The sequence below is a fragment of the Culex pipiens genome, chromosome 1, assembly GCF_016801865.2.
Source record: "Culex pipiens pallens isolate TS chromosome 1, TS_CPP_V2, whole genome shotgun sequence".
In the NCBI taxonomy this organism is placed as follows: Eukaryota; Metazoa; Arthropoda; class Insecta; order Diptera; family Culicidae; genus Culex; species Culex pipiens.
Window position 1 is genome coordinate 92182574 of NC_068937.1, and position 26493 is coordinate 92209066.

Here is a 26493-nt window from a genome sequence, read left to right on the forward strand (position 1 = left end):
TTCGCCAGAGCTCCAGGTCAAATTGGTCCCACTTGTTTTGAGTTCGGTCGGTGGCGTTGGCCCGCTTTTTCTAGAGAGCCTGGAGCTTATTAGAGAACGGACATCTCAAACCAAAAGTACCAATCGAAGCACGAGAACTGTCAAACGGAGGTACCAATCGAGCATAAGACAAAGGATTTTGCTCGATTGGTACCTCCGTTTGACAGTTCTCGTGCTTCGATTGGTACTTTTGGTTTGAGATGTCCGTTCTCTAATAAGCTCCAGGCTCTCTAGCTTTTTCCTCGTCGAGGTCGGGTTGCGAATTATGGTTAGCCTTCTTCTCATCCGTTTCCTTGCCGATCTTGATCATAATTACCTGCTAAAACCGTCACTCTTCCCTAATGTCCCGATGGCTTTTATCGGTAATTTCATTCTCCTACAGAGTAAAAGAGAGCTTAGCTATTTCAATGTCAAGTTTGGCAAATAAATCTGGCAACGGAGCCGTTACCTTCTACTACGAAACTGTGAGAGCTTCCTGCGGTGACAGTTTCCGATTCCGGACCACCAGTAGCCGATACCTAGCTTTTTCGTGTCGGTTCCAGCAAGGCAGTTCCGGCCAACCATCTGAAACGAAATCGTGTCCTGTTCTTCTCCCGGTGGAACCTATCACGTCATCCATCGTGGAACGGAATTGCCTACTAGAACCAGGAACTTGTTCCGTCGATTTAATTGTGGCGCGGAAAAAATCCCGCACGAAATTGTTTTTATGGTGTGCGAATTGCCACTGTCAGATTCGAAATGTCAGTGTCAAAATTCGTTACGTCCTTTGTGAAGATTGAGAAATTCTGAGTAACGAGAGTGGCTCAATTTGACTCAATGTTATTCAAAATGTCTCAAAATCACTTACTGTCCTACCCCTTGCCTTCAACCTTCAATCCCGGGCCACCACCACCGAATACAACCGGCGCGAATCCACATTCCTACCTTCCATCCTACAAAAACAAACAAAAATAATCACAAACCCCACAAAGTACCCAAGCTTCCTTTAACCATTCCGGTCCCGGAACAGCTTGCAGTTCCTGCAGGAAGCTGGCCTTGTCCTTTTCGAGCACTCGACTCCGTCCCGCACCCGCACCACCTTCCTTCGAAGGCGTTCCGCTGCTGCTGTTTGGCTCACAAAGGTTTCCGCGTCAGCTTTGCTTTGCGTCCTAGACTCACCAGCACCAACGCGGTGCACCGGACCCACCAAAGTATTTGTTTACAATTGGGACTTAGGCGTACTCGGTTATACGAGAACGTCAAAATGAAAGAAATTATACAGTCGAATTAAAAGTTAAGACTTTTAAATCAGTTAGTGAAGAGATTTTTAAAAACTTTACCAGTAAAAGTAATAATTTTTAACACAAGAAAAAAACTTTCCATCGAGCAAATTTTGCCAGCTTTTTAAATTAAAATTAAGTTACTTTTGTCATTACAGTAATATTTTTTTGTGTGTATTATTTTAACACAGTCTGTTCAAAAACAATTTAAGATCAAAAATCAATCCTTAAACAATGAAACCAGACATTAAATAAAATACCCCAAAATCCATCAATTCCAAATATACAAACGTCCCTTCAAAAAGACTACTTAAATTTAGTAATAATAAAACATCAAATTTATTACAACTACATAATAATAAAATGCTTGATTTAACCCAACTTGCAAATTTTATTTAAGCGTGTACTCACACCAACTTGCAGTTACTTTTCAACACGAAAGAGAAGAGAGAGCTTGCAGAAAAGTACGGGAACGGTTTTGCTGCAACTTCAGCCTCTCTCATTGCAGAAGTTCTGCCTGGAAGAAAAGTTACTTTTGTTGCAGAAAAGTACGGGAACGCTCTGCTGCCGTTTTTGTGCAGAATTGCAGAATTCTGCAGTACGGGAATAGACCTATTGTGAGGAAGGCATCAACCACCTTATGTAAGGTATGCACTTCGGAAGACACCGGTCAAGAAAAATTTCAAACGGGAAGCAGCGGCAGCGAAAGCAAGCCAGCAAGGGTGATGAAAAGCCCCAAGAAAACGTTCCCTCTCTTTTGTTCTGCCGTTCGTAAAGCTGTTTCTTGACCCCCTTTCTTTTGAACAGCATATACCGGCCCTTAAGCGGTATACGCACTTCGGAAGGAACCGGTCAAGAAAAAATCAAATGGGCAGCAGCGGCAGCGCAAGCAAGTCAGAGAGGGTGAAGAAAAGCCCCAAGAAATCGCTCCCTCTCCTTTGTTCTGCTGTTCGTAAAGCTGTTTCTTGACCCCTTTCCTTCCGATCTGCATACTAGCCTTTAAGGTGGATAAAGTAACGTTTTTTTTTTTCTTTTTGTTCAAAATGCGTACAAATTTAGCAACCCCCCATCCCCGACCATCATCAACCGCACTTCACCAAGTTCGGGCCTTCGCCCGCCATTGACCGCACCCCTAATGACAGCTGTCATTAGCAGTGCGTTCAGTGCCGTTTTTGTCCTCTTCTCCTCGGCTCCGTTTTCGGTTCGCGCTGCATCCATCCCACAGCCATCATAATAGTTATTGTCATTTTTTTCCTGGCTCCTGAAAAATATAATTACAATTTTAATGGTTTGCAATTCTGGTGGAAAAATGTTGGCCCGCTCGACAACGACTGCAGCAGCATAATTTGGCGGTGGCCGCAAGCCGCGTATCGATAGGAAACTCGCGAGTGTGTGATTTGGAAGAGGGACGATTGGCAAAAAAAAACTTTGTTTTGGGAGGTGAAAAGTCTCGGAACGTCTTCCGGACGGATTGCTCGGGACGATGGCGTCGACAGGGCTGGTGGACAAGTCGTTCGTGAACAGCAACGACGAGCTGTTCTACCTGAAGTGGAACAACTTCCAGAAGAACGTGAGCACCCAGTTTGAGAAGCTGCGGGAGGACGACGACCTGGTGGACATTACGTTTGCGTGCGAGGGCCGGAAGCTGACGGCGCACAAGCTGGTGCTGTTTGCGTGCAGTCCGTTCTTCAAGGAGCTGCTGAAGGTGGGTGTTTGGGTTGAGCAGGTTGATTGGTTAACATTTTGAGATTTTATCTTACAGAAAAATCCTTCCCCTCATCCGGTGTTCTTCATGAATGACGTCAAGTTCGATGTGCTGAAGGCGATTCTGGAGTACATGTATCTGGGGGAGGTCCACATAACCAACGAGAATTTGAAGGATTTCATTAAAACGGCCGAGGGCCTGCAGATTCGGGGTCTCAGCAAGGAGAATAACGTAAGTGTAGAGTATTGCTTCAAGAAAGAAGATTTTGAAAGTTTTCAATCCGCAGACTGAGCTGGCGATGCCTCCGGCCGCACCAACCCCCCAACCTGCGGTGAGCCACATGGCCCCGATCGGGCGCAAGGTCATCATCGACGACAAGGAGACCATCATAACCGCGGAGAACGTACAGCTGCTGGACGAGCTGTGCCGCAAGCGTCCCGTTGACACCGGTGATCTTGGCGGCGGCGGCCAGGTGGTCGGCCTCAACATCAAGCGTATCAAAACTGCGACCGTCGTCGAGACGCAGATCCAGTCCGATGGCAGCGGTGAGTAGTAGTGCGGGGCCCTTATCTTTGCCTTGGATAATTCGTTCCTCAACGCACAGGTTCCTCCAACGTAGAGCCCAAGGTGGAGATGGTCGAGTATCTGGACGCGGAAACGACCAACCACCAGTCGCCGCAGTACTGCAGCATGGACAACTTCACGGAGAAGAGCAACTCGCGCAACAACATGACCCACATGGGGCAGATCAACGCGGGTAAGTTACGGGTTGTTTGAAATGGAACTGTTTACTTCACCGCCTCACATTGTAGCTACCTTCACGCAAACTCCGACGCAACCGAGCAGCTCTGGCCACCAGCAGCAGCAGCAACAGCAACAACAACAACAGCAGCAGCACGTCCAGCACGAGTACAAATCCGAAGAGGACAGCAGCTGGATGGACAAATCACTGGACAACATATCGGTCAATTCGGAACACCAACAGCAGTCTGGACAGCAAACCGTCAAGTACAAGGGCAAGTCGAGTAGTGGCGGCGGAACCGGCGGAGGAAGCAGCAGCCGATCGCAGCGCTCCAACGAGGACAAAACCAACTGCCTAACGCCACGCTGCTGCCCGGTATGCTCACGACTCTACTCGAACGTATCGAACCTCCGCCAGCACATGCGCCTCATCCACAACCCAACGGCCGTCTGCTGTCCAATCTGCCAAAAGCACTTCAACTCCGAGCTCTACCTAAAGCGGCACTACTCGTCGATCCACTCGATCAACGCCGGCGGCGGCACGGGAACCAACGAACCGGGTGAACTCGTAGATCAGAAGCCGCCAGCGCAGCTGGCCACTCAACAGCAAGGACAAGCCCCCCAGCAGCAGCAGCAGCAACAGCAAGGTCAACAGCAGCAACAACAAGCGACCTCCCAACAGCAGCAGCAGCAGCAACAGGCACCGACGTCGGCCAGCACAAACACGTGGAATCCGTACCATCATCACACCGTCGGTGACACGCAGCTGGTGAATCCGTTCATCAAATAATTACAGGTTGGTTTGGAGGGGGAGCAGCGGCAGCAAGGTCGGCTTCCTCGCTTGGTCGCGATTTGCTCGCTGGGTCAGCTCGTTGGTGGAACCTCCCGTTTGGGGACAGATTGCGAAATCTGATTTTTTTTTATGTTGTCTTTTATTATTTCTTCGAGTTGAAGAATGGTTTTTTTAAAAATAAATAACATTTAACATACAGCGTGTTCCGTTTGACCGCGATAAAAAAACAGTTTTGGGTTGAAATTTACTTCTAAAAAACACCTTTAGTCACGCTCCTCAACGACCCAGTTTGAGTTATCCCACAAATTAGCAAGATTTATGCACGAAATGCAAAAATCTTGCGGATCCTCAATTATAAAATCGCATAAACACACATTTTCTGTACAAATCAAAATTGAAAACACATAAAAAAAAGGACTAACATAAAGTTACATGTAGCGTAAAGAGTACTAACTAAATCCCAACAAAAAATAAAACAATATCAAGTTGAAAAGCTGTTGTGTATCTGTACTTAGTGAGCGCGCGAAAAGGGAGTTAAACTGTACAAAGTGAAAAGGGCATTTTGCTACCAACAATGATAAGGCATTTCCGGGGGAACTGTGAGTGTTTATAAAGTGAAAATCAACCAAACTAATGTCGAAATACCACACCAACAACAATAAGGTCTCCTTTCCCGAGCAAAGAATTTTAAACTGGTTTGTGTAACATTTTATTGTGTAGAGGAGTTGCATTAAACCTCTACCATTTTGTTTGTATACTATGTAGCGCGTAGGTAGTTTTTATAAGGCAGTTTGGGTAAGTTTGAAGTAGGTTTTAGTTGCTTTCTTGCACGGAAAAGTGAAGAATCGCTCTCGGAAAGTTATTGTTTAGATTTTACAAATTAGGCTTAGAGAAATTTAGCTTTATTTTATGTTAGCACTATTGTTTAACACCGGAAAGAGAATATTAACACACCTTTGAATGAACCCACACACATACAGATGATCATATGCTTGGTTTGGCTTTTGCAAGTAAAAACTAAAAATATAAACACTAGATTTGGAGGCAGATAGTAAGAATATTAGCAAGTAAGAATTACAAAAAAAAATCTATTAGATAATGAGTAGCCTTGTACAGCAAGAAGTGCAGAATTACGGTTAAATGTGTACATAAAGCTAAGTTAAACAACTATTGGAGAAGTAAATAAATTGATATCACCTTAAACAGTGGATTTGTTTTAGATTATAATTTTCATGTTTTCACAGTAAGTGTTGCATCCGTAAATCGGCCCGTCGGAGGTCAGTAAAATAACACACGAATGACGATACAACAGACTTAAACTACATTTATTTACAAAACGAAACAAACACATTAAAAGACGTGTGCACTCGGGAGAATCCCCAACCATCTGAACATGCCTTTGTGCATCAACAATGGTGATCGTTGAATATCACCATGTGAGCTTGGCAGTGAGTGGTGTCTGTGGATAGGGATGTGAAATAATCCCGTATCCAACAGTAAGCTTAGGACAATTAGCTATAAGACTGATTTAATCTCTCTCGGACACGTTTGACAACCACCTTTCACTTTCACTTATCAATCTCCGTATTTGAACCATTTTAACCCTCATTCTTTTTTGCCTAACCTTTCCAGAATTTAGACCTCATCTGTTACCCACTCTTAATCCCTACTTGACTTATTGATGTAACGATCGTAATATTCAAATCATTAATCTTAAAATATTGTTTTTTAATTAGATATGTCTTTATTTGAAGTGGTATGGCTTAATGCTCTTTATCTTTGTTGTATTTTTCGTTTTATTATTAACTGATCACATTTATTTTATTTACTTCAAATTGTATTACATCATTGCATTGAATAGAAATCACTTTAACAACTAATCCTAACATAAAACAAAAAAACTAAATTCATTGAAATATTCAAAATCTTTAGAACGAGTGAATTACGAACTGTATTTTAAGATAAATCCTACAAGGGTTCTTACTTGTTCCTGGCGAGTTTTGCAACGCAGTGTTGTTGTCATCTCGATAAAATGTTCAGAAGTTCTTGGGGGGGGGGGGGGGCGGGGGGTACATGAAAGAGAAAAAGAGAAAAAAATAGGATAAGTACAATGTAAAATGAAATCGAACATTGAATAACAGACTAACACAGAAAGAAAGAATAAAGAAACCTTATTTTGCAACTAGACAGAACAACCAACTTGTAACGAGATGTTTACAAGAAAACAACTGAAGTTGTGAAATATGGGACAGGACAAACAAACTAGAATAGTTAATATATATAATAAAACAGATTGAACGTACCTTCAATCATATTAATAACAGTTATGCCCAAATTTCTTACCAATTTTTTCAGCATTTACATTTCTACAATAATGTATTGCGATTCCAAGATTGAAGAATAGAGTAGTTAAAGTTTGTGAGGTAAGGGACAAGTTATAGCAATAGCAAAATAAATAGATGGATAGATTTTACTAAATTTTATCTTAAAATAATAGGAAAAATCTAGCTTGTTTTGAAAATAGCCAATGCACCAATTGCAAACATACAGCATTTCGTGCTTGCCATTTCATTAGGGCACATAACTTTTTTAGGCTAGAGTGTGTCCCTTTCACACCTTATGTAAACTGTCATTTGAGTGAAAGGGATACACTATTGTTTACAAAAGTTATATGCCCTTTTGAAATGTTAGGCTCCATTTCACGTTCACACCGTATGGAGTAAGTGTGATAAAGTATATGTCCACATTCGGCGCATCACCTTTTACAAAATACAGGAAATGATAGAAAGAAGACCCCATTCGGTGTAGTGGAAGACGTCTGCAACACTTAGAAATCAGTCCAGATATCCCCTGAAATAAGAGAGAAAGACAAATATTAAAATTGTGGTATTATCACTAAATCCTATCATCCTTTCAACACAGAGAACAGATGTACATCACTGAACAAAAAGCGTCGAAAAACGTGTGTAAAAATTTAAACCAAGGTACGTTGAAAAGAGCTAGGGTGTGCATCATCCGCCTAGATAGCGCCACTTCAAAAATCATGATGACCTACAGTAGCAGAACATTGGACCATCCATTCACTGCACAAAACATTCCGAACGAACGACATCAGACCAATGTCCGACTGTCCTTCATCGTAGGGGTACGATTTTACGCGCAAAAGAAAATAACAAAATCAGCTGTGAAGGTAAACAAAACGAAATCAGAGTTAACATGTGGAAAGGTACTATTTTAAGCTATCGTTCAAAAAAATAATTTTTAAACAAGTTTTCTGCTATGTTTTTTTAATGTTAATGCATTTTTGCATTATTTGCAGTCAATTGAAATTGTACTGAAGTAAATTTAGTTTATAAACGAGGAAATTATTATTTTTCTGAGGAAATTATTGAGCCATAATACATTGTTAAGTCAAGTAATCTCAGCTGCGACGGTGGCGCCGCCAAGCGTATCCTTTACACCCTAATTTCTTTGATGCAAGATTGTATGCAACACATTTTTTGAGTGCTACAGTGTTTACACACAAGTTCGAGCCTAGATGTACATCTGTTCTCTGTGCTTTCACCCCCCAAGACATGGTCTATCCTTCGTGCCTTCGTGTCTTGGGTGATGGCGAATTCTACCTAGAATTCACAACAGGACCTCCCTCGGCTCCAGTTTACAACATGACAGCGACGAGAACACAGCCGAATGGGAGTTGACAGTATCAAATGCATGCTATACCCTTTGCTTTGCTGGATACTTACTAATAGCACAGAGAACAGATGTACATCTAGGCTCGAACTTGTGTGTAAACACTGTAGCACTCAAAAAATGTGTTGCATACAATCTTGCATCAAAGAAATTAGGGTGTAAAGGATACGCTTGGCGGCGCCACCGTCGCAGCTGAGATTACTTGACTTAACAATGTATTATGGCTCAATAATTTCCTCAGAAAAATAATAATTTCCTCGTTTATAAACTAAATTTACTTCAGTACAATTTCAATTGACTGCAAATAATGCAAAAATGCATTAACATTAAAAAAACATAGCAGAAAACTTGTTTAAAAATTATTTTTTTGAACGATAGCTTAAAATAGTACCTTTCCACATGTTAACTCTGATTTCGTTTTGTTTACCTTCACAGCTGATTTTGTTATTTTCTTTTGCGCGTAAAATCGTACCCCTACGATGAAGGACAGTCGGACATTGGTCTGATGTCGTTCGTTCGGAATGTTTTGTGCAGTGAATGGATGGTCCAATGTTCTGCTACTGTAGGTCATCATGATTTTTGAAGTGGCGCTATCTAGGCGGATGATGCACACCCTAGCTCTTTTCAACGTACCTTGGTTTAAATTTTTACACACGTTTTTCGACGCTTTTTGTTCAGTGATGTACATCTGTTCTCTGTGCTAATAGCAAAGGGCGAGAGTCCTGCGACTCTCAGCAATCATGAATACTGCCCATTTGCCACAAGAAAATACACAAGTTTTTCAACCTTAAATTTGAATGACTTTGGGTGTTTGAAATTTCTCCCAGAACATTTAATTTCCCTATATAGGTCCCTAGTGAAAACAGGTCACTACTGCCTTCATCCTTTGATGTTGGTAGGTTTTCCCTCGACTGAAGCCTGAAGGTGTTGTATTATCTGAAACTATGTATTTGCCGCTGATTCAACGGCAATAGCTGCAGATTTCGAACCACTCAAGCAGATCCCGCTCCTGGTGACACCAAAGCAGGAAAATCAACGTCCGTGAATGCTGGTGGTGTTTTGCGACGATTTGGTTGGTGGCTCGTCGTTGCTTGCTGCCGAATTTTTACAAACTCGGCTCGTTTTCGGCAGCTCCGATTCTTGGTCGAATGGTCTCCACCACAGTTAAAGCATTTCGCTTCGATGTTTTCGTAGTTTGTGTTGCAAGCTTAAGTTTTGTGCTCACTTCCGCAGGTTGCACAACGACTCTTGATGAAACAGTTCCTTCCACCATGCCCAAACTGCAAGCAGTTCGAACATTGTGTCACGTCACGGTGCACTGGACGATAACGTTCCCAAGACACGTTGATGTTGAAAATTGCCCGAACTGCTTTCAGCTCAGACGGCGTTGTCGATCCTTTCTCGAGATGAACCAGGTACAGTTGATCATGATACTTGATGTCCTTGTTGTGCCTCGTCATCTTGAAGACTTCGATCACGTTCAACTTAAGAGTTTTGAGCTCTTCTTTCAGCACACACACATCCATGACGTACAGGCCACGGAGGACCTGTTTCATGGGGCGTTTACCTGGATCGTCATGGCTGTAGTATTCAATCTTTGTGTTGTTCAAGAAATCCCGTAGTTGTGGCTCGTTTTCGGCAGCTCCGATTCTTGGTCGAATGGTCTCCACCACAGTTAAAGCATTTCGCTTCGATGTTTTCGTAGTTTGTGTTGCAAGCTTAAGTTTTGTGCTCACTTCCGCAGGTTGCACAACGACTCTTGATGAAACAGTTCCTTCCACCATGCCCAAACTGCAAGCAGTTCGAACATTGTGTCACGTCACGGTGCACTGGACGATAACGTTCCCAAGACACGTTGATGTTGAAAATTGCCCGAACTGCTTTCAGCTCAGACGGCGTTGTCGATCCTTTCTCGAGATGAACCAGGTACAGTTGATCATGATACTTGATGTCCTTGTTGTGCCTCGTCATCTTGAAGACTTCGATCACGTTCAACTTAAGAGTTTTGAGCTCTTCTTTCAGCACACACACATCCATGACGTACAGGCCACGGAGGACCTGTTTCATGGGGCGTTTACCTGGATCGTCATGGCTGTAGTATTCAATCTTTGTGTTGTTCAAGAAATCCCGTAGTTGTGATGCTTTCTGCTAGGTAGCAGTATTTTGAGTCCTTCGGCACACAAGCGAATGGATGCTCGTAAAGCACCAAATTCGATAAACCCGGCCAGCCACTTTCGCACCGGATTCGATGACGAAAAAAAACGAAGTTGACTTTATAGCTGTCGGCCACCATTGCTATTGCTACTACCAACCAACCACTAGTGTCTTCCTTTTTACCTACAAGGACTTCGCCGCCCTGGGCTCCTAGGTGTACGAGAGTATGGCACGGAGCGATGGCGCCGAATACCCATATTTACACAAAGAGTTTTTAGAGCGCCCGCCGCGGGATTCAAACCACCAACCTCTGGATTATGAGTCCAGTGCGCGGTCCGATTGATCTACACAGGCGGGACAATTCGATGACGATGTTTTCACAAAAATGGGTGGCACTTTTCCCGTCGCTCAAATTCACACGTCCACAGGGAGAGTAGCGAACTGGTTTGGTACCATCCACAAACCACGTGGACACTTTTTTGGAAGTCATAACCCCCCCCCCCCATCTATTAGCTATTTCGAAGATTATTTTTGATTTTTTTTCCTTCTCTGTCCAACTCGTTCTCCTTAGTCCCAGTAAACTCTCTCTCCATTTCGAACAAATCAGCTGTTGAAAGGTAGTCCATGTCTCAGCTCAGGATAACAACTGCACCAATGTAATTGTTAACCCTCTACAACCTAACCCCGCCTTTAGACGGGCTTCGATCTAAAAAATCGCCAAAAATCAATTTTCCAACCGATTTTTGATCTTTAAAAAGCATTGGAAAGAAGAACTCTTAAAATTTTAGAAAATTTCAGGGTTGGAAGTTTAACTTGTTTTATGTGACTTTGCCAATGTTTTTAAAAATGTCATTTTTTTAGGGGTCAACTTTGGCTGTGTTTTTTTACTAACATTTCCTATATTTTCAGTAAAAAGAAGTATGCAGTAATTGTGTCCCAGACTATGCCTCTACGCATTTTTTGCAATTTAAATGATGATGGTGCGATTCTATAGCAGAAAATTTGAAAAACATGCAAAAAATTGAAAAAGTGACTGTAAAAACATGAAAAAATTAGATAGGCGAAATGTAATTATATTAGGTGGTAGAGTAGGCCAAATACTACCAAAAACAAACATAAACTAAACAAGATAAATGCAAATTAAAATACTAAAAAATGAAACAAGAAAAACATAAAACAAGAGAAGTAAAGTTTTTCGTAGAACAAAAGTGCTCAAAATGACCTCCTGAACACGGGAAAAATAAATATTTTCGAAAAAAAAATTTGGGCAGTAGAGGGTTAAAGCAACCTAATAAAAATGACTAAATAACCCCCCTCCCCCCCAATCGTGGACAATTTCCAAACAAATAAAATATTCAGTTACATAAAGGATCTTCGATCGTATTCTTATGACACTATCAACCCTTGCAATATGTGCATTACATTGCAGATTGCCAGGTCAAGTATCTATAGGTCTATAGACTGCATAAAATTGTCCACAGAAAAAAAAGCGCATCCCTATCACGGATGTAAACTTCAATTACCTAGAATACACAAAATAAAATTTCGAGGGAAGGTGAGCGTTTACCAAACGACATTGTTCTGACTTTTTCACGAGTATCAACATCCTTTTTTTATTTACTCATATTTTTGCTACAACCCTATGAATACTTGCTGACAGACCGGATTGGTATAAGGAAAAACATAGCTTAAATAAATCAAATTTAGCTTACATAACTTTCAACCAGAATCAAAACTAGTACGTTCGGGATCCTCTGGGATTTTCGATCACCATTATTTTAATGTTTACGAGTTTAGATTGATATTACGGTCTTTGGTGTTTTTTTCAAAAGTTTCTCCAGATACTGTAACGTTTGGCCAATTTACGCTATCTCTCTTTTTGGTATTTTGTCTTTCAATTTGGTGAAGACGGCCTCCCTCACCACCTTGTTGCGACGATCCCATCCTTCTTCAGCACTTTGCCGATCTTCTCGCTCAGACGCGAACCTCTCTCGTGGTTCCAATCCTCTCGCCACGTGGTTCAGCGAGTTGGACAACGCGTCTACGCGCTCGCTCTGCAGTTGTTTGACGAAGCTCGTGGGGTAGTTGTCGGCCGCGGAGGATATCATGCACAGGGCTCAGACTTTTTTCGCGGATCACCGTGTTCTTTTTGTGCGCGTATGGACTTTCTGAGTTGAATTTCAGGTAGCGGTCGTTTTGACGTAGACTTACGTCTTTGTCGAAGGTACTGGGGTGTCATTCCAAAAAACCCGGGCCAAAGGCCCTGGATTACTGCGTCATCCGTCAAACGCTTATATCTTCCTTCCCTCTAATCGAATCGACACGATTTATGTGCCATTCGATTCGAAAATTATTCAGCAATTTGCTATAAAACTTTCATTGTTGGCAAAATAGTTTAACTATTGAAACAATTGAATGTTTTAAAATGTTTTCAAAATGCAGAGATTTTGCAAGCAAAATGAGCGCTTCCCACTCACGGACGGGAATGTCAAGTACCTATTTTGAGGGGAAAATCATCCGAGCAACGCGACCGAGTGTCGGTCGCGAAAAAGGAGGGGAAGTAGCGGGCCGAAATCATACATAAGAACGTGCGCCAGAGCCCATTCCATCATTCACGTCTCAGACGTCGGACCGGCAGCAGCAGCAGCAGGAATGCTCAGCCCAGAGCAGCAGCAGCAGGAGAGAGGGACCAGAACTGGAAAAGAAGTGCGCATCGCCTTCTCGTCGTCACCGTCAGCCAGTTGCCTCTCGATGGCCGGACCGTTTGGATCTTTCGTGGTTGCCGTGGTTCGAAGTTGCCTCACTCCCCGTCCCTCGTCCCACCCGGGCAAGGCATCAACAAGATGAGGCGCGCGCCTGCTGCCTTCCGCCGAAAAGCCTCTCGTGGGTCAAGCCTTGGTTGTTAAACAATCGGGACATCCAACTAGCTCGTCGCATTCGCGGCGAGCGCTTCTGAAAGATTTACGTCTCATCAAATTCTAGTGTTGAAAGAGTTGCCCTCGTCCCACCCGGGACGAGGCAGCGAGCTAATTTGAATTTAAATTTCAGGAACAAATTTTGGTCTTCGGGGGCGACGGATTGCACAGCTTTCTGAGGCTGCTCTCGCCCCCAACCCCTATGCCCCCTCTCCCCCTCCCCCCATTCGGCTCGCTAAAATTCCTTCGTCTCTTTCTTTCCTCTCTTTGCCGTTCGAATGGGTGTTCCTTCCAATATATATATATATAGCTAATTCTTCAAATTAATATATGGAAAACCCACATGTCCACATATCTAAATTTTACGTAAGTCTACGCCATTCCGGTTATGTCTGTGACATAACTACTTTGACTTTTTTTTTTTGTTTTGGATACCATGACTTGGACATTTTTTTCCCGCTTCTTTCCAGAGTCAGTTCCAAAAAACGCACACTGTCTAACATATGTATTACCTCCTTATTTTCGTTCACAGTTCCAGTAAGCAGGCTTACTGTGGGCTTTATGGTCTGGACACGATGCCTGCAATTTCCGTTAGTGCATCTAATCTAATCTAATCTAACCCTAGCGCAGCCAGTCTTTCGAGGGCATCCTGGAGAATGCCTTAGGTTGATTGACGCCTAGCATCTTCTTGTCATTATCAACATTTGCAGTGCGCGATTGCATTAACATGCATTGAAACATCACAAACGTCGAAGCGGTCAGGCCAACTGCGTAAAGTTAACCGCAAAGATGATTCGTTGAATTGGATTGAGTATGAGCACGAGTGTTCACACAGCAATACATTTCTGAACCTACAGGGGAGGAAGAAACGTGGGGATCCCCCGCTCACGTTCCTGTTTGTTTGGGCAATTAATCGTTGGGAGCACCATGCTAAGAAGTTTTGGTGCTCCGGGACCCTCGAGGATGGGACATCGAATTTCCGCGAATGCCCTGGACACTATTTGCCGTGGTTATAGCGCCTGCAATTTCCGTTAGTGCATATAGGAAAACAGACTGTTTAATTTTGAATCGGATAGTTCTCAATTGAAGATGAAGACAGCCGCTACCGATACGGTACATGAATTGTATTTATTTTCCGCTGACCATTGTAGGTTTGTCTCTTGTTTTTACATTTTTCCATACGATACATACCGTTTTCATCCAGGCCTCGAGCGCCGGCTGGAGACGAATACTTACCAATGCTTATGCCAGCGTTCAAATACCAAGTGTTTGTGAGTGTTTTGGGAGGTTTGTTGTTTGATTCAATTGTAATCAAATTATTTCTTCGTCAATTGGTTTTGGGTCATGCACCCATTACATCGCTGTACGACATCGAAAAACTCAAGTTTGGAAAGTTGATTCGGGTTGATGATGTGAGTGGGGTGATTCTTAGTGACTACAGCTCAACTTAAAGATAAAGTTTGTAATGTAAAACACAGTCGCACAGGTTCGTTTAGTAGGGTCTCTGGCGCTGATCGCGGTTTCTATCACTGGAAGAAGAATAAAAGAAAGTGTTACAAACTATGTTCTGAAATTGATTCGTTTCAAGCAACTTACCCTCCCCGCATGGCTCCACCACCCCCTCGTCCCCCAAATCCACCTCCTCGACCTCCACCAAAACCTCCTCGGCCACCACCTCGTCCACCGTATCCGCCTCCACCGCCACCGGAACCACCTCCAGCTCCTTCCGGTTTGGCCGACTTGCACCGATTGCACTCGTTTCGCCAGGCAAAGTTTTTGTTACTACAATCCGAGCAGATCCAGTCGCCTTCGCGTTCCTGGCCACCACCGCCGCCGCCGCCGCCTCCACCACCACCACCACCTCCAAATCGACCTCCCTGCTGGCCTCCCCGGCCCGATCCGCGGTCTCCGCCGTCCCGATCGCCAAATCCACCGCGATCTCCACCACCACCACCACCACCTGATGAGACGATAAATCAAAGATCTTTAGAACCCTGGAACGGCAATTACACTCAGCAATACTAACGACTTCCGAAGCCACCACCGCCGCCGCCGCCTCCTCCCCGGCTAAATCCGCCCCGCTGGCCACCCTTGTTCTGCCAGGTGTTGTACCGCTGGGCCAGCGAAACCTTAATCATCGAGCCGTTAAAGTCCTTGTTGTCGAACCAACCTATCGCCGACTGGGCCGCGTTCGCGTCCTCGTACGTAACGGTGGCCTCGCCCTTCGGGCGGCCCGACTCTTTGTCCTTGTAGATCCAGATCTTGGGCTTCATGGTGCGCTTGTCCTTCTGCGAGTTTTGAGGTTAGAATGAACGAGTTAAAATCTAGTAAGAGTTGGAAAGTTTGAACCAAACCTTAATGATGCCGATGGCGCCAAAGTAGTCGGCAATTTCCGTCTCGGACGTTTCCGGGTTCATGCCCTGCACGAAGATGGTGTCTTCCTGCGTGACCATTTCTCCGTCACCTGATGTCACCAATCGGAGTGGATGTTGTGGGGTTGGGAATTGTTAAGAACGAGAGAAAATCGAACAGAGAAAGGATAAAACAAAGCGTTAGTACGGCTTACGAAGCTGGAACTACAACGATGGGGTTGATTTCACTTAAACTAAACTCTGTCGTTACTCTATTTTGACCGAATTTGAACTCTTTTCAACGTTGATACTCTTAAATTTAAAAGCAAAACACTCAACTACTCAACTTGACGCTTAACACTCATTTGACCTTGTGTTTGCATTACTCATTTAATCTCTTTCGATTCACGAATACCGTACGCTTTAGTTCTGTTGTGATTGTAGTGTGTTGCAATACTGATTAATTTTGGAAATAGAAACCATTTTTTTTACTTTTAACCTTGTTATTTTCATTAACCACTCTTAAATCAAAACCCATTACGTTTGTAATCATCAAACCAGTTGAACCATTAAATTAAACATGTTTTACACACTCATTGTATATTGAATAACCTTTTTTTATTCCTTTCGGAATCAGTTTTTTTTCTGTGACATTTAATTATTTTTCATCTTAACTAATTTCTGGATCGACCAAAATGAAATAAAATTCAACCTTCGGAAACTCACGAATTATACTGTTTACTCTGTCCTTTACTTTCACCAGTGACATTAGAGAATTTTTCTATTGATAATCATGTTTGGCCTTTTAAATGTTGATTAACCGTTCAGACATAACAAAATAAAACCTTCAATTCTAAATAAAAAAAAAATCCAGTCGAACTTTCGTCAACAATTGATCAATTTAAAAAATTCAATGTTTTGAAATAATGTCAAAATGCTCTGAACTTCAAGTATCTAGATTTACCGAGTCCCATATTTTCCACTAAATTGCACTTCCCAAACACAGAGGTGAACTTTAAATACCTACAAAGTATATGTTAAAATTTTCGGTAACTTTCTACGAATCATTGTTTAATGTGTATCTTTCAAAATCCGGTAATATAGACACATTTTGTTAAATTTCGTTACATGCAAATCAAATCTTATGTGTTCATGCAAATCTTATGTGTGCGTGGTGAGGTAAACATTATTTATTTTTGACACTAAACAAACCATTGAATGATAGCCAGCAGAACCAATAGCTCCTTCCGATTCGGCGGTAGACTACCGACTGAAGCAAGCATTCAGCATTGCCCGTGTTTATATAGAGAAAGCGCTTAGAACTTTCGAACGAAATGTGCGCTTCCCAAACGCCGACGTATACTTTAAGTGTCTAGGATGCATAGAATTGGACTCTGAAAAAGCGCTTTTCTGACACGGAAGTGAGCTTTGGGTATCTAAAATGCATAAAATTTAAGAGGAAAACTAGCGTTACAGTCATCCCACATATTCGGAACACCCACAAATTCGGAACACTTTTGTGTTAATTTGTCAATAGAATGCAAAATGCAACTTTTCTGCCGACCCTGCTATTTTTAAGGCCTTTATTTGGACATTCTCTTGCTATTTCACCAGTAAAAGTAATACTTTTCAAACAAAAACTGCATTTCAAGACTATTTTATCCAGAGCAGCAAAATACTGCCTCCAAATTGCCCGTTCCATGATTGTGGGATGTTATTGTGTCTCCCACAATTGTGGAACACCTGAATTTAACTGATATTTTCACAAAAAAGTTATCAGACCATTCATAAAACATCACTAACCATGAGTTCTATTGGTTTCAGAGTGCAAAGTCATTATTTTGCAAAAAATATGTACACCTGGAGAGAAAAAAAAGTTTGTTTACATCGTAAGAAAAAAGTGTTCCGAATTTGTGGATTTCAATGGTCAATGTTTTTCTTCGAAAACTTGATATAAATCGTAAAATTGTACAGCCGGTCTATACATCAATCGAAAGATCGCAAGAAAAGCTTTCACATGAAGGTAAAAGCAAATCATTATGTTCAATTATCGATTTCATATGATTTATTGAACATTGGCCGATCTGTAAACTGTTCCGAATATGAGGGATGAGTGTATTGTACCCAATTCCGCATAACTCAATTGTTCTGGATTTGGCAAATTTAGATTCCAAATTTGGAAACAGATTATATTTAACAGTAACATCAATATTAAATTTTGATCTGCGTTGTTTTCAAGAACAAAACCTCAAACCTTGAAACTTTTTTGGGAATTCTATATTGTATATGTATAAAATTACACTTAACCATCTGTCTTGATGTAACGATAACCACCTGTAACATAACCTTTTTACTCATCGACACATATTTCCATGATTATTGCAACACACTACCACTAGGAAATTCAGCGGAGAAACGATCTTTTATAACGCAATGCTGATCAAACCCGTGGAATTCTTAATTGTAAACAAAGGTGAATCTTTAACTCCATTTACGTGATAAAAGAATGCTTCTTACAACCTATGATACAGTTTGAAGCTTCCATTGCCTGCGTACAATTTTGATGCGCCTTTGCAGGCGGAAACTAAGACTGAAAACAATAATTCTAAACTAGTTCAAAATTTATTGTGGCAACAGATGCTTCAAACTGCTTTCAGCCGATATAAAACCAGAGGGGTTTCAACCCGACGAAATCGAGCACACGTGGAAAACCTTTCCGTTTATCCGTTCCGACAGTTCTTACAGTGTCGTCAAATCAACTCTCTATGTTACGCAAACTGTTAACCTCTCTTCCGCGCGACAAGTGAAACATACTCTCTAACGATATAGTTGCGCAATATTCGTAAAGATATAGGAATAGTAATAATAATAAAAAAAAATAGTACAGTGAAAAAAAGTGTTCTTTCACCGAACAGTCGATCGGTGTTTACCTTTGCTATTAAAACCACCCTTGTTGCCGGCGCCACTGCTATAACACATGAAACCAAACCATTTCGTTACACATTTGCTCATTTGTTTTGTTCATTGATTTTGTAAGAGATAAAATATTTAGATGTTTTTTTTTTGGATGATGGAAAACCGTTCAGAGATTAAAAGTATTATTATATAGAGGGAGAATTGCTTTTTTGGTAAATATTTTTACGAGTAACTTTAATACGTTTACGGGAATGCAACAGGAACAGTTTGATTGCTCAGTTGCCAAATTAGTTAGGGAGGTAAGGGAGAAGGAAAAAGTTAAGGAAAGCTGGGTTTTAAAACCTGAAGATATGGTAAACTTGCAGGAAGCGGTTATATGAAGAGAGATTTACCTGTTCCTAGCAAACAAAGTGTATTAAAGGTTGCAAGTTTATCATCGCTTCCGGTTACGAAACCGCCGTTGAACGTTAACGAGACCTCAATTTAAAGACACTTTTGACGATTAACCAGTTGCAGTTTCGAGACCAACCTTTTTTTATGTGTCAGTGTTTGGAACTCTAAACGTATGATAGTGGGATAAGGAGCAATACAAGGACATAAGAAAAAGGGAGAGTGTGTTCAAAATATCGTGTGTTTGCAAAGTTAAATCTGAAGGCAAGAAGTACGATTCTGGCGGTTCTGAACTGTTTTTCTTTTCGGGTAGGGGTTTCGCTGCGAGGAATTGGTCTCTCACCTGTAGCCACCGCTTGGGTTACCACCTCGAGCGCCTCCAGCACCGGCACCGTTGCCGTAGCCTCCGCGCTGTTGGCCATAGCCGCCGCCATCGCGACCCCCGGATTTGTATTCTGAGTAGAGGAAAGAAAGTAGGTAGTTTGAAGAAATTTTAGATTTTTAGATTCCGTCTAAGCCTATGTAAACTGTTTTAACAAATTGTCCGGTTAGGTTATGGTCGATCAGTTCGGCTGCAAGTTTGTGCTGATTTGACGTTTGCCGGGAGTGCCAAAAAGTTTGGTTATGTTTATGTCACTGCATGCAAACGACAATGAACAACAAAAAAGAAAACGCAAAATCAAAAAAACTAAGAAGCCCACCATTTTGCGCTCCATAGCCTCCGCCAGGCGCACTTTGGGCGCCATAGCCACCTCCTGCTCCGCCGCCTCCCCCTCCCAACGGCGGAGGTTGGCTAAAGTTGGCGCTCGAGATCGGTGGCGGGGGAACCGAAAAGTGCATGCCGGCACCGTTGCCACCGTAATCCTGCCCCCCGTAGCCGGAGTATTCTGCGCGGAGTAAAAAAAAAACGGGAAGAAAATCAATTTTTCATCCAAGCAAGCGCCACTTTCCAAGATGGCTGATCTCGCCGATCACGCACCGCGGGAGATGGCTGATGGCGAAAATTATAATTTTAACGCGAAATAACACTTACGATCGGCCATCTTCGAGTTCAAGTTGCTGCCAAGGTTTAAATGCACAAGTTAAACTGGATTTCCGGGTCCAGAAAGGATTAGTTTCACAGATTTCACACTTTTTCTCTACCAGCAACGCGTCCTGGCAGCGGAGAAGAGAAACGACGAATGATGCCGATAAAGCAGAAGAGAAATGAAAAGGGTATTTGACGGGAGATCAACTGCCGTTAGGTCAACTGTCAGAAGAGTTCAGGTACTAGATTACACTCAGGGCATCTCCACTGCAGGGACCTAATTGCGTTGCAAAGCTAATTTGGCACCCGCGTCAAGCCCACCGCGGTACTTGTGTGAGAGCTAATTTAGATTCGAGTCTTGAGCTAAACCGTTTTTACTTCAACTCTAACAGCTACTATAGTGCTGAATAGTGGCCGCTTTTGGACTTTACTCGGCTGGTTTAGTGCTGGCCTCGACTGTTCCTGTCCACCACTGCGGTAAACGTAAAAAAAAACAGCGAGAGGCAAAAGTTTATATATCTCCCTCCCCCTCCCATTCTCTATACGCGCTCTCAATCCACGTTTTTATTAATGGAGGAATCGATAATGCAGCAAACACTGGCTGCGTCCTGCTGACCGCCGGAGTTGTCAAAGTCTGGTTTGACAGCTCAAGAAAACCATTTTGATCGATCTGTCAAAAATTTTCACAAGTATGGCGACGACTCGACCCGCGTGATCGTAAAAGTTTATGCGCGTAGCTGTTTTTTCTATCTTTTTCTTTTTAATTCGCACAAGCTGGATAAACATTTCGCAGGCCCTCTGGATAACACGCCCGAGCCGAACAATCGGCGCAGAACCTCCCCCGGACGCAGAAAAGTGTTAAAACTGATCAGCAGGCTCTCTCGGAACACGTCCGAGTTGTCCACGCCTCCAAGAACCTCGGCCGGACGAAAACAAAGTGCAAAAGCTGTCCAGCAGGCCCTCGTGGCATCTCGCCGGAGTTGGCCATTCCCTGGCGAACCTCCACCGGACAAAACAAGTGTCCCGCAGGTCCTCTCGGAACACGCCCGCGTTGACCACTCCTCGACGAACCACGACCGGACAAAAAAAAAGTTTAAAAGCTGATTCGCAGGCCCTCTCGAAACACGCCCGAATTGTCCACTCCTCGACTTGTCGGCGAACCTCGACCGGACAAAGAAAAGTGTTGAAGTTGTCCGGCAACACACCGGAGTTGGAGACTTGCCGGCAAACCTCGTTTGAAAATCGACCAGATAGAGATGGCGAACAATCTGTCGGCGAAAGCACAAAAACTTCAACCGGAGGATATTGCCAGGTACCATGAAAAGATACGGGTCATAGATGGAATTGACCCGTATAACATGGAGTTTGATTCTGGCAACCTACCGCTAACAGTGGATTATGACAAGATATTCACACACTTGATAACCAAAAACTCCTTTCGGACCGGACAGCCGCACCACAACATGAAGTCCTTGGAAGCGTACAAAGCCTTCCAGACGGGTTTTGTTAAGGAAGTGAAAGGTTGTCAGCAAAAGGATTTGTACGTTGTTCTTGGAAAGGTACTTTCCCAAAAAAAATCGTTTTATTATAATTTATACATTTTAAATACTTAATAGGTACTTCACAGTATGAGCGTGAACGAACCACCAGCAGAATGTTGGCTTCTGGTTCAAGACGAGGATACTGATGAGCATGAAACTGGAACGATCATTTCTGCACACTGCGATTGCACTGCTGGTGCAGGAGAAACGTGCACCCACGTGGCAGCAGTCTTGTATGCCTTATCATTCGCGCGCGAGATTTGTTTGGGCAAACAGGTATGACATATAACAAAACAATAATTTTGTTTATATCAAATCTTTATTAATTTAAGATTGCCGTGACCGAACTACCGGCATATTGGACAGCGCCAGGAGGCTCGGCAAACCAGAACATGTTTGTACCTATCGAGCAAGTGTCCTTCGGCCGGATTCGCGAAACGTTCTGTGATTTGCGCTTTTTTAATCTGGAGAGGTCAGACGAAGACTACAAAGCACTAATTTCAAAGCTTATGGAATCTGGTCAGGACGTGGCAGTAGCAAAGGCATTTTTCTCAAGGCCCAACGGTACGGACGAGGACGAAGAACTTGTCCGAAATAGGCAGAAAATAGAAAATCTGTCGATGCTTGCCCTGTACGACGATTGCTTTGAGCATCTACCCATAGAAGAACTTCGAGCGGCGGTTAAATTTATGGACTGGAGTATTCAGCAAGAAAGTTGTGACCTTGTCGAGGAGATGACGAGACAGCAATCGGGTGACCCTCTCTGGTTTAAGATGCGCATAGGTAGAGTAACAGCTTCGGTTTTCAAACGGTGTGTCAGAACGAGTTCTTCAAACCCATCAATGTCGCTCCTTCGATCAATCTTCACGGAAAATCAAAATCAAAGTATACCAGCTTGTCTCCACGGGAAACTCAACGAAGCCAACGGTGTTGCTGCAGCGATTAAGTGCTTCCAGATTCAAAAGCACCGGAACGTTCGTCACACTGACAGTGGATTGGTAATTTCTCCCAATTTTCCCTATTTTGCAGCATCGCCGGATCAAATCATTACGTGTGATTGCTGCGGAAAAATAACGGTCGAAGTGAAGTGTCCTTTTAAGTTTGAAAATCTAAATCGAGAAGAAGGCATTAACTTATTATTGAATCAAAAACAAGCATACATCGTGCGTAATGATACTGGTGCATTGGTTATGAACCGCGACCATAGTTACTATTTCCAAGTGCAGATGCAAATTTTCCTCACGAATGCCAACTATGGATTTTTCGTCATATATGCATCTAAATTTCAATTGTTCTTGAAAGTTCATCGTAATAATGAGTTTTGGGAAAAAAATTCCAAAAAGGCAGAAGAGTTTTTCGAAAATGTTCTAGGACCGGAGATAATCGGACATTTTTACTCACCGAGATTTTGAACCAGATTTTGAAAGAATGATTTAACCTTAATTCATTGCATTATTTATAAATAAATTCTAACATTAACCAATCCTAAAGTGTGTTATTTAGTCAAGAAAATTACTGAAAAACTTGATAATTGGATATTTACCATGCTGAATCAAGCCCAACTGGACCTCTATCGCAATACTGTAAACCACGCTCACTCGAATTCGTCCGAAGAGACTGATCTGGATAAGGACATCGTTGAAATAAAGGTCGTCTTGTACAATCTAAGAAAGCATCTAACGTGGGTATACAAACTAAAAAGTTAAATTTGTTTTTATTTTGTGATCCACTCGACGGTTTGTACAAAAAAACTTACCTTTGTTATGGTTATTGCTCAATATTTACAAAAAATATTCAAGTACACTTAACTTCAAGGCTCATCTAATTAAAACTGATTTCCATACAAGATAGATTAAAAAACTTTTTTTTTGTTGACAAGTGCGTTCAAAATAAAAACTCAGCTGGCTCCAAAGTCACGGCTCATGTGATTTACACTGTTAGGGTATATTAGAGAGCCTGGATCTTATTAGAGAACGGACATCTCAAACCAAAAGTACCAATCGAAGCACGAGAACTGTCAAACGGAGGTACCAATCGAGCATAAGACAAAGGATTTTGCTCGATTGGTACCTCCGTTTGACAGTTGTCGTGCTTCGATTGGTACTTTTGGTTTGAGATGTCCGTTCTCTAATAAGATCCAGGCTCTCTAGGGTATATGAGTCATAATTGAGTACTCACGCTGTTGTACTTATTTTTGAGTAACACGTTTAAGATAAAGATTTGCGCATAATAATTCAAGCAAAACAATCTAAGTGGACCAAATTTGCCTGATCATTTTGACTAAACTTTGTACTCCGATATTAAAACATATCCCGTTATAAACCTAACTTTTGTGTTTTAAGCTGAATTGCTAATTCAAAAATGCTTTTGTAATGTAGCAAAGATATTTGTTTATGAGGTAAAGTAAAGACTTTTGTTTTATTATTTCCGTTTCTAACATCTAGCTGACATTTAGGTTGATGAAATTATTGACGGACACAGGTTAAAAAGTGCACAAGCAAGAGTGACAATCATGTGCAAAACATTAACTCCGTTGTGCTCGTGGTTTAACAATGTGATTGGAAGACGTGTGCTTAAAATCCCAGATTTTTGTCGTAATGATCCTATGCTACGTTCTACTTCATTTCGAATGGATGCTAGAGCACGAGTTCTTTCGATTGCTGTCGAGCTAAGTTGCTTTTTCTTACTTGATGAGTCGGGTACCTTGAGAATAGCTCCTTTGTCCTGAACAGCCTTCCTTATGGTGAAGCCCCTATCAGCTAAAACAATGTCGTCCTTGTGTAGGTTTTCCAAAAAACCACAGGTTTCAGTTAAATACTTATCAGATGTTCTACCTGAGTAGGGTTTTGAAATAAAAGAAATGGACCCAAAAGATGTTATCCCTATTAGCTCCTTAACTGTGTGATGATGTTTGTACGTACTGTACATCTTTACAATTGCATCTTTAACTCCTGGTTTCTCGGTAAACACCTCAAAACAGTCGAGTATAACAGCTATGGGTGCATTATAAAGTTTATGAAACTTAGCGGGGGTGTTCGATGCTATCAGATCAGGCGAAGGCCACTTAACTAAACCTTTAAGTTGCATGTACATAGAGTATAAACCGGAATAGAAGTAGCGGGTTACCGTGGCAGTACAGACCCGAAACAAAACTGACAATGTACTAAAGCATAGACCTAGCCTAATGTACATAAGTACCATAATTATAACTTGCTCCTTGCTCAAAACATCAGAAAACACCATAATTCCTGGCCTTACAAAATCAACCACTGCTGCTAAGGTAATATAACTCGGTAATCCTGTCAAATGTGTAACCTTGCGGTCGTTATCTTGAAATGAATTAAGATCCCACCGAAAGCACTCTAGAATTTTGTTCTGCTTCTCTACCGTTTTCTTCAGCGAGCAAATTTCAGCGTCTTTTTTCTCAAGTTCTTCCTTGTACTGTTGTATCTGTCGGAGTAACCCCAAGACATTTTCCCTGGAAATGTTTTCCTCGTTTTCTTGGTCGTCAACGTTCATGTCCTCCGGAACAGCTTCGTCAAATTCTCCATGCATGTCCTCCGGATTAACATCATCTAGCTGTTCATCGTGGATCAAACTGATGTTTGTTTGATCAAGCTCGGAAGGGTTCGTAATGTTATTGTTGTTGGTGTCTTCATTAGGTCCATCATCATAGAAAAGGTATTCCGAGTCGGGCACATTTTGAGGAGCATCTTGTGAAGTGTGCTCTTCGAGCCACTCTTCATCGCACTTGTCCGAGGCCCAATCTAAAATTAAAAGGTTGACCGATTTAATGAATATTAAATTAATTATCATTTTTATGTGTTACCTGGAGAAGAATCTAGAGAAGTATCCACAGGATTTAGATTTATTGAAGGAACCCAATCGATATTTGATATATCGTTAGGAGGAGCAGGCTTTCCTGTTTTTAAAATAAATATTGGTTAATATATCCAATTAGATTTATTATATTTTTTACCTGAATGGAAATGTTGGCCACAAACAAAGTCCTCTTTGTGTTCTACTTTCAGATTGACCGCACTAATCCACAATTTTCGCCTTAGAACTTCTCTGGCAAGGTCCCCCTTAGGAATTTTGTAAAATCCAGTGTCGGTTTTTCTTTCCATTGCTCCACATTTTATAACAGCACATTTTCGGGGCATTTTCGCAAATAATTTAAATAAACTTCAGGTCGAGCTTCGCCTGGGAGAGCCTGCGGGACAGCTTTATCACTTGTTTCGTCCGGCCGAGGTTCTTCGAGGAGTGGTCAACTCGGGCGTGTTCCGAGAGGGCCTGCGGATCAGCTTTTACACTTTTTTGTCCGGTTCTGGTTCGTCGAGGAGTGGTCAACGCGGGCGTGTTCCGAGAGGACCTGCGGGACACTTGTTTTGTCCGGTGGAGGTTCGCCAGGGAATGGCCAACTCCGGCGAGATGCCACGAGGGCCTGCTGGACAGCTTTTGCACTTTGTTTTCGTCCGGCCGAGGTTCTTGGAGGCGTGGACAACTCGGACGTGTTCCGAGAGAGCCTGCTGATCAGTTTTAACACTTTTCTGCGTCCGGGGGAGGTTCTTCGCCGATTGTTCGGCTCGGGCGTGTTGTCTAGAGGGCCTGCGAAATGTTTATCCAGCTTGTGCGAATTAAAAAGAAAAAGATAGAAAAAACAGCTACGCGCATAAACTTTTACGATCACGCGGGTCGAGTCGTCGCCATACTTGTGAAAATTTTTGACAGATCGATCAAAATGGTTTTCTTGAGCTGTCAAACCAGACTTTGACAACTCCGGCGGTCAGCATGACGCAGCCAGTGTTTGCTGCATTATCGATTCCTCCATTAATAAAAACGTGGATTCTATTTTTGGTTTGCCCACAACTGCTTTACCGATTGAGCTATTTTTGTAATGTTGGTTTGCTGCCTGGTTTAGTTTAAATCGCAGCTATGAAAGCCCTTAAGGGCCAAACAGTGACCGGGT

The 26493-nt window shown here is 42.4% G+C and overlaps 5 protein-coding genes and 1 long non-coding RNA gene across 12 annotated transcripts in view; 2 read left to right on the plus strand and 4 right to left on the minus strand.

Moving 5' to 3' along the window:
- Positions 1-16528, minus strand: part of LOC120421011 (uncharacterized) — a 79719-nt gene extending 63191 nt beyond the window's left edge. Inside the window, exon 1 of the mRNA XM_039584129.2 lies at positions 16525-16528. The gene's annotated coding sequence lies outside the window, so the exon portion shown is untranslated. The remainder of the gene's footprint in view (positions 1-16524) is intronic.
- On the plus strand, positions 2465-5740 carry LOC120421023 (broad-complex core protein isoforms 1/2/3/4/5-like). Of its 2 annotated transcripts, none has more exons than XM_039584154.2 (5): positions 2465-3003; positions 3061-3234; positions 3290-3548; positions 3608-3760; positions 3816-5740. In XM_039584154.2, the coding sequence occupies exons 1-5, from the start codon at positions 2782-2784 to the stop codon at positions 4532-4534; spliced, it is 1527 nt and encodes a 508-aa protein (XP_039440088.1). In that variant the 5' UTR covers positions 2465-2781; the 3' UTR covers positions 4535-5740. The 2 variants fall into 2 exon arrangements, with proteins under 2 accessions (XP_039440088.1, XP_039440089.1); XM_039584155.2 differs by having other exon boundaries at positions 2466-3003; positions 3623-3760.
- Positions 14403-20117, minus strand: LOC120421012 (RNA-binding protein cabeza-like). 5 transcript variants are annotated; one of them, XM_039584133.2, is made up of 8 exons: positions 19990-20117; positions 19658-19843; positions 19300-19411; positions 18581-18615; positions 15654-15763; positions 15326-15587; positions 14896-15259; positions 14403-14828 (listed from the first exon to the last, which is right to left on the minus strand). In XM_039584133.2, the coding sequence occupies exons 1-8, from the start codon at positions 19997-19999 to the stop codon at positions 14792-14794; spliced, it is 1116 nt and encodes a 371-aa protein (XP_039440067.1). In that variant the 5' UTR covers positions 20000-20117; the 3' UTR covers positions 14403-14791. The 5 variants fall into 5 exon arrangements, with proteins under 5 accessions (XP_039440067.1, XP_039440066.1, XP_052562379.1 ...); XM_039584132.2 differs by having other exon boundaries at positions 15329-15587; positions 18581-18618; XM_052706419.1 differs by having other exon boundaries at positions 14896-15160; positions 18581-18618.
- Positions 20118-20853: 736 nt separating this feature from the next.
- Positions 20854-22936, plus strand: LOC120421000 (uncharacterized). The gene is made up of 3 exons (XM_052706423.1): positions 20854-21542; positions 21600-21800; positions 21857-22936. The coding sequence occupies exons 1-3, from the start codon at positions 21240-21242 to the stop codon at positions 22934-22936; spliced, it is 1584 nt and encodes a 527-aa protein (XP_052562383.1). The 5' UTR covers positions 20854-21239.
- On the minus strand, positions 22468-23452 carry LOC120421001 (uncharacterized). Of its 2 annotated transcripts, XR_005605930.2 has the most exons (4): positions 23281-23452; positions 23068-23218; positions 22926-23009; positions 22468-22584 (listed from the first exon to the last, which is right to left on the minus strand). It is a non-coding gene; the product is annotated as an uncharacterized LOC120421001 (long non-coding RNA). The 2 variants fall into 2 exon arrangements; XR_008211833.1 differs by lacking the exon at positions 22468-22584 and having other exon boundaries at positions 22873-23009; positions 23281-23451.
- A 280-nt stretch (positions 23453-23732) lies between these two features.
- LOC120421030 (uncharacterized) lies at positions 23733-26371 on the minus strand. Its single transcript, XM_039584167.2, has 3 exons — positions 25504-26371; positions 25354-25446; positions 23733-25291 (listed from the first exon to the last, which is right to left on the minus strand). The coding sequence occupies exons 1-3, from the start codon at positions 25685-25687 to the stop codon at positions 23976-23978; spliced, it is 1593 nt and encodes a 530-aa protein (XP_039440101.1). The 5' UTR covers positions 25688-26371; the 3' UTR covers positions 23733-23975.
- Between the last annotated feature and the right edge of the window lie 122 nt (positions 26372-26493).

What these genes read in the sequence shown, in the direction of transcription:
- LOC120421000 (XM_052706423.1), top strand. Translation starts at nt 21,240, where the DNA reads ATGGCGAACAATCTGTCGGCGAAAGCACAAAAACTTCAACCGGAGGAT. An exon ending in TGTACGTTGTTCTTGGAAAG is followed by an intron (nt 21,543 to 21,599) that starts GTACTTTCCCAA and finishes AATACTTAATAG; the next exon opens with GTACTTCACAGTATGAGCGT. An exon ending in AGATTTGTTTGGGCAAACAG is followed by an intron (nt 21,801 to 21,856) that starts GTATGACATATA and finishes TATTAATTTAAG; the next exon opens with ATTGCCGTGACCGAACTACC.
- LOC120421030 (XM_039584167.2), bottom strand. Translation starts at nt 25,687, where the DNA reads ATGCCCCGAAAATGTGCTGTTATAAAATGTGGAGCAATGGAAAGAAAA. An exon ending in TGGCCAACATTTCCATTCAG is followed by an intron (nt 25,447 to 25,503) that starts GTAAAAAATATA and finishes TTTTAAAAACAG; the next exon opens with GAAAGCCTGCTCCTCCTAAC. An exon ending in TTCTCTAGATTCTTCTCCAG is followed by an intron (nt 25,292 to 25,353) that starts GTAACACATAAA and finishes TTTTAATTTTAG; the next exon opens with ATTGGGCCTCGGACAAGTGC.
- LOC120421012 (XM_039584131.2), bottom strand. An exon ending in GGGTGGTTTTAATAGCAAAG is followed by an intron (nt 15,764 to 18,580) that starts GTAAACACCGAT and finishes TGGTGACATCAG; the next exon opens with GTGACGGAGAAATGGTCACG. An exon ending in CGGTGGTGGCTTCGGAAGTC is followed by an intron (nt 15,260 to 15,325) that starts GTTAGTATTGCT and finishes TCGTCTCATCAG; the next exon opens with GTGGTGGTGGTGGTGGTGGA.
- LOC120421023 (XM_039584154.2), top strand. Translation starts at nt 2,782, where the DNA reads ATGGCGTCGACAGGGCTGGTGGACAAGTCGTTCGTGAACAGCAACGAC. An exon ending in GATCCAGTCCGATGGCAGCG is followed by an intron (nt 3,549 to 3,607) that starts GTGAGTAGTAGT and finishes CTCAACGCACAG; the next exon opens with GTTCCTCCAACGTAGAGCCC. An exon ending in CATGGGGCAGATCAACGCGG is followed by an intron (nt 3,761 to 3,815) that starts GTAAGTTACGGG and finishes CTCACATTGTAG; the next exon opens with CTACCTTCACGCAAACTCCG.